The 17,215-nt window shown below is 50.7% G+C and overlaps 1 protein-coding gene across 2 annotated transcripts in view; it reads left to right on the top strand.

Moving 5' to 3' along the window:
* Positions 1-1,149: 1,149 nt before the first annotated feature.
* The window catches only part of Dhrs3 (dehydrogenase/reductase 3), a 37,487-nt gene continuing 21,421 nt past the window's right edge, over positions 1,150-17,215 (top strand). The window contains exon 1 of one of the 2 annotated variants that reach the window (XM_076933788.1): positions 1,150-2,334. In XM_076933788.1, coding sequence (XP_076789903.1) covers positions 2,140-2,334 — 195 coding nt within the window. In that variant the 5' untranslated portion in view covers positions 1,150-2,139. The remainder of the gene's footprint in view (positions 2,335-17,215) is intronic. The other variant, XM_034503272.2, reaches the window with a different exon arrangement.

Raw genomic sequence — 17,215 nt, 5'->3', positions numbered from 1 at the left:
ACCCAGGAGGGGAATATTAAAAGCACGGTTAGTTCCTTGAGCACCCAGGGCCTGCTGGATCAGTCTTTGGGGCTGAGGCCCAAGACTCCCAGCCTGAACACGTCCAGGGCTGGAAAGGGCTGCCCCAGATTACAGGGCAGGCTCCCTGGCTGTCTCTCCCTCTCCCGCCCAAGGATGTGCAGAGGGGGCGGGTGGCAAGTCTCATCAGCACTTTTAACTGGGCCTGCTTCTCATGACTCACCTCCTAGACTTCCCGCAACAGGCAAGTCTAAATAGCTGAGTCCCGCCCTCCCAACAGGGAGACGTTCTTGCAAGGGGTGGGCAAGAGGTTACAAGGTGGGTGCCCAACGGGTCAGCAGGGAAAGAGCACCCGGAGAGGGGGCCTGCATGAACTGAACAGTGGCATATGTTTGGAGACGTGTTGTTTACTGGTTTCTGTTATTAAGGAAATTACTGTCAGTCAAGGTAATTCTAGCCCAGATAAGCAATAAATATGCTCCCAGCTAATCTTACGGGGATTTTATTGGCACCTGGGGTTAGAGGTTCATTTACCCTGCTCCCCTTTCTCTCGAAGCAAAATCCTGCTTCCCAGAGGTCCCTCTACCTCAACGGGAGAGACTTGGGATGTACAGTCTTTGAAATAAAACGGGAATCGAGCAATGATGAAACGTAACCTCCTGGTCCTACCTGGAGGCAAGGGGATGACCAAGTGACCTGAAATGAACCCTTGGCGACCCACTTGCATCAAGGCATGCGCGAGCTTCCCCTCGGCTTGCCCGGCCGCTCAGGGGTGGTCACCTGGCCCAGGCAGGGAGGAATGTCTGATCCAGCAAGCTGGCTTGCCAGAGTTGGTTGCAGCGTGTTCGAGTTCCGGCTGCGAGCCCTCGGGGACTAGGGCAGCAAGTCCCAGCTTGCAGAAATGAGAAGCGAGTCCCAGGAGAGAGCGAGACGCAGCGAGCCCGGGTGCGCGCTCAGGCGCGTGCCCAGCCACGGCGCAGGGGGAGGGGAAGTCGCCGCAGCCACTCAGAGGCACGGTAGTGAAGCCTCCCAACAACTTTAACTGTCAATCAGACTTAATGGGGTATTAAAAAAAAAAAAAAAGGAGGGGGCGCCCTTTCGGTCCACACCGCAGCTGCCCCGCGAACGAAGTAATACGGCGGTGCAGACTAGGGCGTCCTATCCACGAGTGCTCCACAGTCGGGGCCCGTCCAAGTTGGAAAGAACAAAAAAGAAGGCAATAAATACTAAAGGGGAGGGGGGAAGAGAGAGAGAGGGAGCCACACCGAGCGGCAACTCCCAGCCCGGGCTGCAAGAGAGGGAGGAGGGAGCCAGAGAGAGCGGGCGCGCGCGAGGGCGAGCTGTGCACGGGAAGAAACTGACACCCGGACCCCCCACTTCTCCTGCACGGTGCTGGCAATCAGATCGCGTTTAAGCAATTTCCTGAGCCCAAGAATAGCAATGAGTCGGGAGACTTTCGCGGACTGAAATTGGGAGCTGCAATCACTCCCCAGGTTTTGCGTGTGGTGTTTTTGTGTGTGGGTTTTTTTTCCTTTTTTCTTTTTCTGGAGAAAGTTGGAGGGGGGCGCTACAATTGGGAAACAGCTTTTTTGTTTGTTTGTTTTTTTAATCTTGCACTTTGAAACCGCGGACTGTACCAGTGTGCGCGCTTGTGGTTGGTGCTTTTTTTCCTGTCCCTGGCCTTGCCTAAACTCCTCTGTCGGTCTGTAAACATTACCTGTGAATTTCCCAGCCGAAACGGCTGTTGAGGCAAGAAACTTCTTGTTAAAACTTCCCACCCCCGGACTCCCCACCGCCCCTCTCACCGTTCCAGTCTTCTGAGACGCTTTTTTCCTCTCCGCCAGAGCAGTTTATCTTTTTTCTTCCTTTTTTTTTTTTTTTTTTTTTTTGCTTCTTCTTCTCCCCCCCCGCAACCCCCCCATTTTTCCTCGCCCAGTCCTTTGCATCTGGAAAGAGATCAGTTCAGGAGTGACCAGGTGGGACGCCTCCTTTTCCTTATTTAGTTTATTATTGTTTGGGGGTGTTTTCTTTCTTTTTTTAATTCCTGTTTTGCTTAGTCCGGGGAGTTTTGTCCACCGCCTCCTACCTCCTACCCCTGTGCCCGGCTCCGCCGCGCGGAGGATGGTGTGGAAATGGCTGGGAGCGCTGGTAGTGTTCCCTCTGCAAATGATCTATCTGGTAACCAAAGCAGCCGTGGGACTGGTATTGCCCCCCAAGCTTCGGGACTTGTCGCGGGAGTCAGTCCTCATCACCGGCGGTGGGAGAGGCATCGGACGCCACCTCGCTCGGGAGTTCGCAGAGCGTGGCGCCAGAAAGGTACACGGCGTGGGGGCGGGGTGGCACTGCGACACCTGGAAGTGGGCGCTGAGGGTAAAGGGACTCTGGTGCGCCGGGAGGCGGTCTTGAGGGGGTGATCCCACCTGCTGCGGGTGAGGAAACCAGCGCCAACGATCTGAAAGTCTCAGGCCACCCACTCCTTGCATCACCTGGGACTGCGAAGCAAGTCGGTTTCAACCTTCGTTCCCGGGCACCGGACAGTCTGTTTTGGCAGGCCCTGAGCTGCTCGGCTCCCCCTGGGATTGGTATCTCGCTAGCTAATTTGCCCCTACCAACTACCATACCTAGGACACTCACCCATTCTGCTGCACGACTCCCCCTCTAAGGTGTAGTGCCCCTCCTCTCTTGCCCGCACCCTGCTGAGCGCAGGGTGTGTGCGCCCCTGGGTAGAGCTGGAAGCCAAGCCGCCTGCTAGCTTGCTGTAGGTATTTTGCTTGGCAGCTCGCTGCCTAGTCCCAAACTGAGAGGTTGCAGCTCGGCAGGGACGTGAGTGGGGGTCCTCGGTTCAGATTTGTAAAGGAGGGAGTTGACGTGGTTGATATCTAGCCCGGCTGATAGACTGGGAAGCCCAGGTGTTTAAAATCATGGAAGAGGAGTGCGGGGATAGCCAGCCCCTGATAAAGAGCCCTTGTCCTCACCTTCAACCTTGACATCCCCCACCACCACCACCACCACCATCCCCCTTGCGCGCCTTCTTCAACGGAGGGGATTCTCCACTGCACTGGGGAGGGGACACTGTGCCCCACTGACCACTCACTGCCTCTTATTATGTAGGTGACACCAGCTCCCCTTGCTCCAGGTTTTGGAGATGTGGGGTAGCAGAGTATTGGAGGGAGAGCCAGCTGTCACCCAACTTGCAACTGCAGACCAGGCTGACTCACCCCAGTGGCAAGAGCAATGGAGAGGGATTTGAAGCCGGCAGGCCGGGCTGTCTCCAGCCGGCCTGCGAAGACGAAGAACAAACTAGGGAATTAGTTTGAAATTTAAACTGTTGCTAAGGAGGGGGGGTGGGAGGGCCAGGCTAGCCAGCTGATCTGACATGGAGCCGCATACCTTGGGGATTAGAGCAAATACACTCTGTGGAAAGCCAAACTTTCATGTAATTCCAGGTTGCTTTTGTTTTGTTAAATACTGCCCTGAGATTTACAATTCCTTCGGTGGCGGAGACTGAACTTTGGAGCCTGAACTATCATCCAAAGCTGATTGCCCATTAACTCTTCCCTGCCCAGGCCATTCTGGCACAGCTGGGGCCGGGGTCCTCCAGCTGTCCAGGGCTCCTGAATCTCCTTGGGTGGTTTGGACAGCTGTTTAACCTTGCCTTTGGAAGGGGAGTTCAAAAGTGTTTTTTAACCCTTGGAGTTGCTGAATGAAGGGGAAATAAGGTTGTTCTCACCAGTTTCTCCTCTTGGGGTGTGGGGGAACTCCATGGAACTCTTCCAAAGCTCTTTGTGGAGGGGGACCACAGAGGGCAGAGAAGGGGACCGTCACAGAGGGGATACTTGTGACAGTTGCATATGCTTGCCACAGTGTGTGTCTCTGTTGCCTGAATCTTCCAGCTGGCTCTGGTCCTGATGCTCTTCCACTGTTCTTGTGGCAGACTGCAGTAGCTTATGAGAAAGGCTTTGTCAATCTGGAAAAACTTGACCAACTGTAAACAATCCCAAATTAAAGGCAGAAGAAGTAGGCTGGTGTAGGGGGCCGTGTGAGTGCAGAGTGGATCTGACAGGTTCATACCCTGGAAGGCACAACCCCACCTACCTTGGAAAGGACAAGCTTTTCCAGGAAACAAGCCCAGGCTGATGAGAAGAAATAGGCCTTTAATTTGTGGCAGAGTCACCCAAAAGAAAATCCAGGGGGGCTGGGGCTGGGAAACTCCTGGTGCCATTCATTTAGCTGGCAGAATACCCCCTCCTTCAAGAGCTCCCTGGAATCATAACTGTCTGCAGTTACTGGAGCCACCGCATTCGGTAAGCCTTTCTCCAGCTATTTCTGTGGGAAGGTGGACCCCTCTAGCCTCTTAGCTGAGTGTATGGACAACTCCCAGATCCAGGAGTGTTTAGAGCCTCTTGGGCTTCACAACAAAGTGCTGAGTGCTGTGGGGGTTGGAAGTTTGCAGTTAAGTTGATTGGGGACAGGTGTGAACTGGGCACTGGGGGTGCCCCCCTCCCCCAGTGTGGGAGGAAGCCAGGAGAAGTCGGTGGTGTCCCAGGTGTAAAGAGGTAGTCACCAGCACCAGCCTTGGTGAAAGTAGAGGCTGCCACTGAGAGAAATCCCTGCCTGGATTCTGGTGAGATTGAATCTAGGAGAAATTCCCTAAATGAGGAAAGAAAGGAGGCTCAGAGCCTTCTGCAAACAGCTGGCATGTCCAGGAGGGGGCGGGACAACCCAGTTTCCCATAATGACCTTGAGTTAAGTAGGAAAACTGACCCAAATAAAGGGTTTCTTTTTAAAAAATTATTTCATTTACGTGTGTGTGTGTGTGTGTGTGTGTGTGTGTGTGTGTGTGTGGTGCTTGTAGAAGGCATAGGAGGTATGATCCCCTAGAACTGGACATGGGTGACATGGGTGCTCAGAACTGAACTCTGGTCCTCTGAAAGAACAGTGTATGCTCTTAGCCACTAAGCTATCCCTCTGGCCCTTAACAGTGTCTTAAAGGAACACCGATGTCTGGAACTCCAAAGTCCTTTATCACAAAACAGTTCTCCCTGCCCATAAGACACCAAGGTGAGCCGAGAGAGAATCAGTAAGTCCTAAAGACTCAGGGGGAAGGTTCTTGTTGGTTCATCCCCTGAGCAAAACTTTTTAAAATTTGCTGTGCCCCCATAATTGCTCCACACAGAACAGTCGAAACTCGGGCCTGTCCTCACATCTATAGGTTTAGCAAGGTTTTAACTGGAGCTCTTGATTGAAGCAGAAGGAAGATTTATAGGGCAATTGTTTGGAAGAATTTGGGTACCCCACCTTTTGGTCCAGCTAGAGGCAAGCATCCATATCATGACTGAATTCCTACAAAAGCAAAAGCACCAGGTCAAGGATCTCCACTGAGGGCCCAAGGCCCTATTTCAGGGAGGCAGTATAAAAAGCAGCTTGAGTTGCATCTGCCCCCATAGCACTGCATTTATAGCGCCGTGAAGCTGCTAAGCGGGGGCCTGGCCTTCAGGTCCATTTTTAAGTTTCATTCTATTCCCTTCCTTTCTGTGCCCTCCTCCCTACTCCCAGTGCCTCAGGTGGCTCATGCTCACCATTGCCTTGACTAGAAACCAAGGTCAAAGCCTGCCTCTGGGCTGGTAGGAGAGGTGGAAGGCAGGAAGAGATCTATCACGGATTCCTAAAGACTCAACATCACCCTTAGGTGTTACAGCAAAGGCACAAATTAGTGTGTGGCAGCTTCCTGTGGCCTTTGTCATAACCACATACCAAGTAGGTGGTGACAGGTGACATGTAGAGAAGCAGAAGGAACTGGACCTTGTCAGTGAGATCTCTCTGAGTGAAGCATGAAAGGTTTGGAAGATATACTGTTCGGCCATTTATACTACATTCTCTACCCACTTCCAGCCCCTTCAACAACCCCCAGCTTACCACCAACCATACACTTTGAGAAGGCAGTCACTGTTCTTAGAAGAAAGTACCCTTCTACCTAGAAAAGGGGTCTGGTTGATAACAGTCCTTCTAAGTCATCCCTAAAGTCATGTTTCCACCATCAGAGTCCTTCACAGTTGATGGGTCCTCTTTAGAGATTTTCAGGTTGGAGAGATGTCTCAGCAGTTAAGGGGACTGCTTGTTCTTCCAGAGCTCCTAGGTTCGATTCCCAGCATCCACATGGCAACTCACAACTCTCTGTAACTCCAGTTTTAGGGGATCTGACACCCTCTTCTGGACTCAGTGGGCACTGTTGCATATAGTACGCATACATGCAGACAAAACATTTGTACACATGAACAAATCTCAAAAGGGAGTAGTAGTTGCTGCCAACACTTAACATAGAAGAAGACAACCCTCCCTCCCAACATGCCCTCACCAGGACCTTGGGCAGTTACAGCTTGCCTTTGTCCAGGTTTTTCAGGGTACAGTAGGGAAGTATAACTAGGCAGACTCATGTGTACAACTTTCACCCTCAAGTTTAATCTTGATATACTATGAGTTTCTAGAAATGCATGCTGATATCTACTTGGGCTCCTGGCTTCTGGTGATCGTTTGAACTGTCAGGCTGACCGTGAATGACTGAGGTCACATACATGATTATGGTCATAAGCATGACTGTCATTGTACACAACAGTCATCCCACCCAAGGCGGTAACACGGCAGGAGAGGGAGGAGTTTCATGTGGCTGTGGCAACATCTGTAGTATGGCAACATACGTGCCTCTTTGCATCATTGTTTTGGGTGGACTTGAAGGCACTCAGAGGCAGGTGTGACAAGTAGATTGTGTCTAAGATGAAGATGAACTTGGGACAAAGGCCCTTTTACTAGAAGCCATCGTTGAACCCCTGATTCACAAACCCCAGTTTCACAACCAGAGTTTCTCTTTCTGAGCCAGATAATCTCAGCTCCACCCAACTGCCTCCCTCTGGGTCACACAGAGGTCAGACAGGAGCTGTTAAGTCCTGGGGCCTAATATACAGAGGGCTCTGGAGAGGGAGTCTGGCAGCAGGGCAGGAGTCAACAGGATGCAGGCAGGATGTAGATAAGCCCACTTATTCAAAGAACCAAGTTGGAGTGTATTTAAATACAATGGGTGGGGTGCTTGCCAAAGGGTCAGACTAATTTTAAGCCAGGCTTAGCAACCCAGGCTTATAATTCCACACTTGAGAGGAGAAGCACACAGATCAGGGGCTCCAAGCCAGCCTGTGCCACATGCAGTTTTGTTTTGTTGGTTTTTTTTTTTTTTTTTTTTTTTTTAGATTTTCTTCTTTATTTTATGTGTATGTATATGCCTGAGTGTTTGTAAGGACACCATCTGTGCAAGTTCCCTTGAAGGCCACAAGAGGACTTCAGATCCCATGAAGCTCACGTTAAACAAGTTGTTTGTAACTTCCCTGTGTGGGCGCTGGCAACAGAACCCCAGTCCTCTATGAGAGAAGCCAGTGCTCGTAACTGCTGAGTCATCTCTCCAGCCCCCATCGCAGGGGCTGAGCAGGTTTGAGGCCATCTTTGGCTACATGAAGCTATCAGCATCCCCTAAAAAGGAGTGACCAGCTGGGTTAGTACATCAGAAGTGCATGCCTACTGTTAAAGAGTTGCTACTGGGTTCTTAGGCCCAGATTCTGGGTCCTGGCCATCCTAGAAAGTGAGGGTTGTCTAACCATTCTCAATACATACATTAAACAGACAAGTCCTAGCAAGCAAGCCCATCTTTGGGCTACTGTTAGGGGGTTGACCTCTTAAGTAAAAGACCGGGGATATACATAAGTAAATCCTGGTCACAAAAAAGGGAAATGTGCAAGTGTCTCTCTTTAGGTCATAAGATGGGCCCTTGCTCCCTCCAGCCAAACCTGAGACCACCAAGCTAGCGCCTCACACTAAGAAATGATCTATGACCTCTGAACCTGGGGGTGGAAAGGTCATTATGCAGGGAGGGAAATTTTGGGAGACTTCTAGAAAGAGGTGACTGCCATGAGGGATGCAGTAAAGCCCTACCTACCTCTTCCTGGAAGGTGACCCTATAGAAGCTAGATCATGGGGTCTCCCTCTAGTTACCTTTCCACTTTCAATGTATTAGCATCTTCCAGGATCACTTGTAGCTGGGGGTAGAGGTGGGGTGGGGCAGGAAGGTGTCCCATTCTCCCCTACTCCACCCACTAGGAAATGTCAGTGGCTCTATTACTTTTACCATAGACCTGACTACCGCTATATTGATCAGCTCTGGTTGCCATAGCAACCAGGCCAAGGTATTTTCTACTCCAAGATAGACAAGTAACTGTTGAAACCTCTAGGTGCTTATGAATGAAATAAATGCCCGTCTTTGGGGGCAGTGAAAGCCAGGATGTGGAACCCATGATTGTGGTGAGCCCAAAGGCGTGGGTTACCATGGCAATCCACTATACTGTGGCTGCTATTTGACAAGCCTGTCCATCAAAATCCTTTAGGAAAGAAGAGGCCTGCACAGGCTCTGGCTTTTCTTGCTGACGAGGTGCCTTTGGGTCTGGCATGGTGACTTATGATACTTGGTGGCACTTCATGAATGGCTGTTGTTTGAATAGACATAGGACCCACATTCCCTCGCTATTGAAAACTCATATTTACTAAGTATCTACTATATGCCAAGGATTCTTCTAGTCACTTCACACATCTCCTGCTAGTAACCTATATTAGTCACTTTTTTTTTCTCATTGCAAAATACCTGACAAAAGCAGCCTAAGTGGGGAAGGCTTTATCATGGCTCACAGTTTGAAGGCTACAGTCTATCATGGCTGGAAGGCATGTGAGCAGCTGACCACATCTTCACAGTCAGGAGAATGCTGATGGTCAACTCAATTTCTCCTTTTTATTCAGTCCTGGACCCAGCCTATGTTCAGTGTGGGTTTTTCTAATCCAATTAGCATACCCAGATATTTGTCTACTGGGTGACTGTAGATTCTGTCAAACTGACAGTTATTGTCAACTGTCACACCTTCCAATGAGACTACCATTGTTTCCCTCTCCTGACAACCAAGACTGTAAGAAAAGACAACCTAAAGTCAGCTGGCTATGGGCCAGGATGTCTCCACTGATAGAGCACAAGGCCTGAGTTTATAGTCCCAGTGCTTACGTAAAGAGATAAATGCAGCAGTTCACACTTATAACCCCAGCACTGGAGAGACAGACCTGCAAACCCTGAGGTTTGCTCACCAGCCAGCCTGGCCTACTTGGTGAGCTGCAGGCCAGTGAAAGGCCCTGTCTCAAAAAAAAAATATATGTCTTTTTAAAATGAAATAGAGATTGACTGAAGAAGACAGCCAATGTTAACATCTGGCCTTGCATACATACAGAGAGAGAGAGAGAGAGAGAGAGAGAGAGAGTGTTAAAGCTCCTAAAAGACCCCAGAGTATCTACCCCTAATATTACCTTTGCTGCCTCTCGTTGGCATGGAAGAGACGCTGCTCACAGGCTCCACAGAAGGTACATAGTGTGTGTCTCTAACAGCCAGGTGGTCTACCCTGGTCAGACAACAGCAGTGTCAGCTCCCTTGGTAGAGTCTGGAGGTGTCCTGACTGTTCTAATGAATCTGGGATTGAGTACTTCAGATCTCACTCCCATGCTCACAGAGTGGTACTGAGCTCAGCCTGCCCATCTGGCTGCTTCCTTTATTAGACAGACTTCTCTGCCATGAGGCTGCTCACACTGCCCCTTGGTCATCCTCAGTACAAACTGCCAGAGGACGCAGGCCTGCCTGTGTCAGCCTGTCCTCCTGGGCTAGCTCAGAAGACTTTATCAGGTCATTTGCCAGCACCCGTGTGCAAAAAGTGTGGAAGGGACTTCTCACTGTTGAGAGAAAACCTCTCCATTCTCCAGAGTTAGTAGTTCAAAGGGACAAAGTGAATAGCCACCAGAGTGGCCCAGTGGCCATCTATGGACGGACCTCTTGTGCAAATGTTGCAAAGGCGTAAAGTCACTATGACAGGCTAGTAGAAGAAGGTATTTGCTAGGTCAATGTCTGGGGCAGTTTTTTTGGGGGGTGTGAGATCTGCTTTTCCTCTTGCAGCCTCCAGCCCTTGAGCAGGCAGTTCTAAGGTGGTACAGCCAACTCCTCTCCCAATCCACCACCCCACTCCCAGACCCCCTCCACCCCATTCTCTTGCAGCTCCTGTTACCATAGCACACAGTAGCCCACAGCCTGTCACTTGTCACAGCCACACTGAAGGTCAACATGTGGGTAGGGCCAGTATAACCACAGAGGGCGACTTCACCTTCATGTGGCCAAATGGTGCTGCCAGACACACCCACGTGGGGCCCCATCCACCCTAGGCCCCACCTCCCACGGCCTCAGCTAGCAAAGACCTAGCAATCTGTCCTGCCTGTCACAGCTGCTTCCCTATGAACACTCAGTGGAGTGGGCAAGGACCTTAAGGATGGCAAGGCACAGGTTGCGCATGAGCTGGAGACTGCACTCCTGGAGGTTTGCACCTCCTTGGCTCTGACACAACTACTGTCTTGCATCATACATTTGTGCTTCTCAAGGAACAAGCATAATGAAGCAATTCAGATTTTGAGCTCAGGAGTCAACGAGCAGCAAAGTTCACAGGTTGACTCTTCTGTGTGCTCACCGAGTTGCCCCTGGCAAGTTGCTAAACCTCTCTGACATTCACTTTCCTTCTCTGCCAAATGGCACTAAGATAATTTGTGCAAAGTTCAGAGCACAGGGTGAGTGATCAGTAAGTGCTGACTGCAAATGACAAGGCCCTGGGCCGTAGACCATAAGGTAGGAACAGTCTGTGTCCTTTGAACTGATGCTGACAGGTTGCCATGGGTTGCTATGCTGTTGGTCCTGGTGGGGGCCCATGGACCATGCTTTCCATTTGAGTTTCCATAGACATGCTACTGGGGCTCACAAACTCAGTGCCTTCAGAAGAGTGCACACTGTCTCAAAAAGGGTTCCGGAGGTCAGAGGCCCAGCCTGGGACTCAACTGAACTAACTGCAGAGTGTTAGAACTGTGTTCCTTCTGGAAGCTGCTTCCTTCCCCTTCCAACACTCCCTCAATCATACCCCACCACAGTCCTTGGTTCTGACTCTTGTTCAGGCTTTTCCTCCATTCCAGAGTCCTTGAATGTATCTCTGTCTTCCACCCCTACCTGGAAACACATCAGACTCTTCCGTCTCACTCACTCACTCACTCAGCAGGAGCCAGAACACAGAATCCCACGCATCATACATGCTGAGCGGGCACTCTGCCACCTCTCTTAGCCCCAGCCTTTCCTTTGCCTGATTTTCTTTAAAACTTTATTCTCTTTTAAACTATGCACTTTTGAAGGCAGTGCACCTGGAGGCAAAAATAGGGCATCAGATCCCCTGGAGCTGGAGTTACTGGTGGTTGTGAACCACCATGTGGGTGCTACAAACTGAAGTTAGGTCTTTCTCAAGAGTAGTTTGAGTTCTTGACCATGACACTGTTTCTCCAGCCCTCCTTGCCTGCATTTACTGCAGCCTATGACTGTGTGTGCTAGCTTGAATAATCCAGAACACTCCATCTGAAAACCACAGGGGTCAGCACATTCAGTTCCCCAGGACATTCTTTCACCCTTCCTTTCCCATGTAAAGTAGCATGTACATAGTTTGGGGGCTCCAATATGACCCCTTGGGGGCTGGATTCCTGTCAGTCACCCCATTCTCTTTGTGTAGGCCTTGGTGTTCTTACCTATGAAATGGGCATGCTTAGCCCAGCCTCTCAGAGATTTTGGGAGAGCTGTCTAATGCTCAGACTTTATCAGGAGCCTTGTCTCACTCCACACTTGCTACGGAAGCCACACACAAAGTCTTTGGGGCTGGAAGATTTCACAGTCCCAGCACGCTGTGGAGTAGTGGCTGTAGACTCACTGGGAAGAGTTCTCCCTTGGGGAACAAAACACAAAAGGGGGTTAACTGTGTCCTGCTGAGCCATGGGAGAGGGCACTCTGGTTTCCCTGAAGTTCTCTACAAGGGTAGACTGGAAGAGAAGGGTATGTGAAATTCTATGAGGACACAGGGTCCTTGTGGGTATTGCCCAAGTATGGCAACGGGTCAGACCTTTTTGTCTGCTGCCTACCAGGGGGAATTGGAGCAGCTGCCTGCGTGACACCTTAGTGTGAGAGAAAGGCTTAGCGAGATGGGAATTCTGATGGGCAGGTAGGACAGGGAGGTGGCCACCATCTTTGACCCCACTATTAAGGGTCAAAGAAAATACTTCCTGTTGAGGCCCACATTCTGCCTCAACATTTTTGCCTCAACACTTTTGGGGCTAAGTGCTCTGGTCAAGAGAGAGAGTGGGGATCTTGGGGCAAGAGACTCGAAGAATGGAGACAAGACAGGGTGTGATTCAGTCTCTTCTATTTTCTCAAGTCTCCCTTATTGAAGGGAATTCTGAGGTATTTATATACACAAGCAGGAGAACACAGGTGAAAACATTTTACCACGTGCACCATACAGCTGAGGTCACTAAACAGCAAAACAAGCTATGTGGGATAAACAGTATATTTATCAGAGTGTGCTTCAGCTGTTATAGGCTTTTGACAACCAAGTCTTTCATCAGGGTATATGGTTCCAGATGGCTGCAAAGTTGATCTAGCCGCTTTCTACTAAAGTCGGCTCCCAACAACTTCCCTTACCTGAGCATGTCCTGAGCAGGGTCCAAATAAGATACAAAGATGAGGTAGATGTAGCCACTGGCATAAGGAAGCATGTCTAGGAAAGAACAAATGGGAGATGATGGGCTGTCCAGAGTAGAGTGTCCAAGAGAGGTCAGGAAAGGCAAGGGCTGAGCCCCTGAGCTGGTAGCTACAGATGGAATTTGGACTTGATTGGGAGAGCACTTGGGAGCCCTAGAAGACTTTCCACAGAAATGCATGTGAAAACAGGTTAAAGGACCATGAGAAGAATCTGACCTTTAATAAGCACTCTCTGAGAGTCAAGGAATGGGGTGCCTTCTGTGATTACATGTATAGGGCTGGTCCCCAGGAAAAGCCCTGCCCTTCCTGATGCCCCATAGCTGCACTACCACTATCCTGTTCCTTGCAGGATGTGCTGATCCAGCCACTTCCTGCTGTGATGCTCTACTTCCTCTTGCATTCTCCAGCCATGCATGTCTAGGTCCTCCCCCCAACCCCCTCCTCTGACAGCCCATTAGCAGTCAACTGGAAGGTCAGCTCCATGGTATGTGACCTGTGAAAGTAAATGGGCCCCTTGCACACAACCTTCACACTCTCTCTGAGTTCCTTAAGGCTTGCCTTTGGAGGTGCCACAATAAAGTGCTTAACGAGCTGAGTCTCCCTGGGAACCACCAGCCCTGGTGTGTTGCTGGGCTTGTTGTGTGACCTTGGAAGTATACCACACAGAGGAGTGGAGGAGGAGTGGCATAGGGGAAGTTCATCTTTCTGAACTGCAGCTAAATTCTCACTTCTGCTGAAGGTGTCACCTGCCAGGGCCAGGGCTACCCAACCAGTTCCTGGCTGTACTCTTGAGAGGCATGTTTCTAGGGCCTCAGTGCCCATAGCTAGAACAGGTCAAAACCAGCAAGATACCCAACAGATAAGGACTGTTGTTACATAACCCTGGTGACCTGAGTTCAATCCCCAGAACTCATGTAAAGTTGGAAGGAATCAACAAATTCTACAAAGATGTCCTTTGGCCTCCACACAGATGCTACAGCATACAAGCCCCCTCACATACACCATGCATACATACACACAATAATTTCTTTGAGAGATTAAGAAGACTCAGTGGTTAAGAATGCTTGTTGCCCTTGCAGAGGACCCAGATTCAGTTCATAACACCCAAATGATGGCTCACAATTGTCTGTAATGCCAGTTCCAGGGGATCAGATGCCCTCTTCTAGACTCTTCTGGTACCAGACGTGCACATGCGCTCGCGCTCTCCCTCTCTCCCTCTCTCTCTCTCTCTCTCCTTCCTTCCCTCCCTCCCTCCCTCCTCCCTCCCTACCTCCTCTCTCCCTCTCTTCCCCCCCCTCTCTCTCACACACACACCATACACATAATAGAAAAATAAGTAAACCTTTAAAAATATTTTATGTGTATATGTGTATATGTTCTTTGAGCCATCTCCCCAACGCATCTTAGATCTTGAATGGCGGATCTATGTTTCCTGCTACCCAGGACAGGCAGAAGGCTCATGGCTTAGCAGTAGTGTTGAGTGTTGCCGACGTGAGTGCTGGTGTGACCAGGTGATCGAGTTTGCTCCTCCACTTGGTTTCCCTCTTCAGTGTCTCCATGATTGAATTTTTCATGGCTGCTTGAGCAGAGGCCTTGTCATTCTGTGGCTGGTCCCAATAGTAATCAGTCATTTTGCCATTGCTGACAAAAGATGGCAACATGATGTAATATATTCATCATTCCTATGGTCAATGGGCACCCAGGTACCCAGAATGACTTAATTCTTTGCTGGGATGGAAAGGGTGTCATTCCACATAGTGACCAGGTGTTACAAAGACAATAAAGCTGTACAGTGTAAGGGGAGGGATATAAGGAGCAAGTCCGTCAAAGGAGAAGACCATGCCAAGCCACACTTCTGGGGTGATTGTTATCAGGGATCGGGGGACTGAGGGATGGGTTGGTGGGTGAAGTGCTTGCTGTGTAACCATGGAGGGCCTGGCATTCAGACACCCATGTAAAAGCCATCGATGTTGTGGGTAGCTGTAACCCTGGTACTGAGGAGAGGAGACAGGTGGAACCCAGGATGCTGATGACCTGGCAACCTAGTCAGAATTGTAACATCATGTTCAGTGAAAAGACTTTATCTCAGAAAGTAAGGTAGAGAGCCCTAGAAGACATCCTAATACCAACCTCTGCTCCTCATCCTAATGTGTGTGTGCACACACACATACACACACACACACACACACACACACACACACAGAGTCACTTCAAGGCTCTCTGCCCTCCACAGAGCAGGTTAAGCACGAGTTCCAGGACCCATTAAGGAAGTCAGTGTAAAGGTTCCTAAGGCCCAGAGAACTGCTTACCTCCAAGGGGCTAAAGCCCCAGCTTCCCCTTGTAAATGATTGAGGGCCAGTGGGAACAGCAAATGCCCTGGGGTTTCTGTGGCTCTGGGTTATCCCCAGGCAGGGCCAGCATCTCTGTCTGTTCATTAGCCTTCCTGCTCCAAAAGCATTTTCTTGCACTTTTGACCTTCCCCAGTACAAGGAAGCCAGCTGGAAATGACGGAGCCCAGAGACCCCAAGTGACTCATCTGGCCACATAGCAAGTCCACTCCTGAGTAGATCCCTTGGAGCCCTGACCAGGCCGCTTCCCACCCAAAGGGTACCATGGCCAAGGAGTTGGAGCCAGGGAGACCTCTGGACTAAACAGTCTGGCTGAGAACAGCAACCGTCATCCAATGTGACATATCGTCATACCTGGAGAGTATTACTGTCTTCTCCATGATCATTCCATAAAGTCCAGAGCCACTGCAGACACCGGGAGCCACAGTAGACCCTTCCCAACCCACTGGACAAAGACCAGAGCTGACCTAATGCCCTGCCCCTGAGCTTGGCGGTCCCTTGAGGGAGATGCAGGTTCAGGATCCCCCTGCAGTCCCTACTACAAGGGAGACTGACTGCAGATAGTAGAAGCTGCCAGTCCCAGAGCTGCTCCAGAAGAGGCAAGCCCTCCAGCTGGGCGGGTGCCTGTGGCTGGGGGTGGTGGGGTGGCGCACAGTTCACCCAGCGGCCAGCAGACTGGCTGCATGTTGCAATGTCTGGTGGCTTTTGCAGTATCCTGTCAGCGTGTGCAGCTGGACTGTCCTCACGGAGGAGCAAGGGAGCAAGCATATGGCTGGAACAAACCTGCTTGTCTCTTAACAGACTTCATGGCCTGGGGCTGCTGGTACTGTGTAGTCCATTTGCAGCTCTGGGTTTGGCCAACAGTTAGCAGCCAGGGTATTTGTTTACTGCCAGTCTGGTCATGGAGGAATAGCCTGAGGTCTGAGTGGCCAGAGAGCTGTAACCCTTTTCTGTCTTCGATCCCTTACTGAGCCCAGCACCCATCTCCTATCTCCCCATTTTTTCCCATCTGCACCCAATACCCCACTCAGTCTACTACTCACCACCCACCTCTCCTCTATTTGTACTCAGGACCCTACCCCCAACCCCCTTAGTCCTCTACCACCCCTACTTGCACCCAAGATCCTAACCCCAGCCCTGTATTCACCCCTTACTTTGTCCCTACACTGTATTCAGGACCCCAACACCAGCCTCCTACTCCTCACCCCTGCACCTATCTTCAGCCAGAACACCCCACCTCACCTATCCCTGCACTTTGGATTCTAACCCCAGTGTTAACCTAATACAGCCATACTCTTCCCCTCCCCATCCAGCCTGAAACCCTAATTCCTTTCCCACCAACCAGTGCTCACCCACTGCAGTCCAGCTCCCGGGCATCTGCCCCTCTTTCACTAACACCCCCCCACACACACACACACCCTACTCCTCTTCCACTTTCAGAAAGACTTCCTGGAGCCTTCTGCCAGCCCTCTGAGTGCTGTGCCTGGCCACTGCCTCCGTCATGTGAGCCTGCTGGCCAGCCTTGCTCCATTTGCATGGAGCACACAGTCCTAAGGCCGCAGTGCGGTAACTGTTAGGCGCCAGGGACAGGGGCTACTCTGTTATTGGAAACTGTGTTTACAACCTAGGTGGTAACTGGCCTGGCACTCCCCTTTCCTCTGCTTCACCAGTGGCATGCCTTCAGAAACTGAAGCAGCCTGAGGACTTACATGGTCAAAATCTCTCCTTTCTCAGATACTCAGACTTAGCAGAGCCCGCTTTCCCTGGTGCAGGAAAAATGGAGCTCTGGGTGGCAGTTTTGATTTTTTTTTTTTTTTGCAACTTGTCAGCCCTTTGTGAGCCTGGTTCCTCCTCTGACAACCCACAGTCAACCCTACAAGCCTCCTAGATGCCTCCTCTCCCATCAGCCCCTCCCAAACACCCCATCACCTGAGTGTACCACACCTCCTAACCTGTCCTATCCCACCTGGATCCTAAATTCCCCTTCCAGGACTCAAAACTTATTCCAACATCCAAACCAGAGGCTGTCATGTCTCCGCTCATAATACTACCACCTCCAACGCCCCCACTGTCATACTCAAAGTAGAATTCAGTGCCCACTGAGGCTGGTGTCCGCTGTTTGGCTATGACATACTGGCCTCCTTCTGATGGCCATCACCTCACCATCATCACT

Source organism: Arvicanthis niloticus, chromosome 5 (assembly GCF_011762505.2).
Source record: "Arvicanthis niloticus isolate mArvNil1 chromosome 5, mArvNil1.pat.X, whole genome shotgun sequence".
In the NCBI taxonomy this organism is placed as follows: Eukaryota; Metazoa; Chordata; class Mammalia; order Rodentia; family Muridae; genus Arvicanthis; species Arvicanthis niloticus.
Note: the sequence above shows the minus strand (reverse complement) of the source record. Positions and strands in the feature narration are given on the sequence as shown.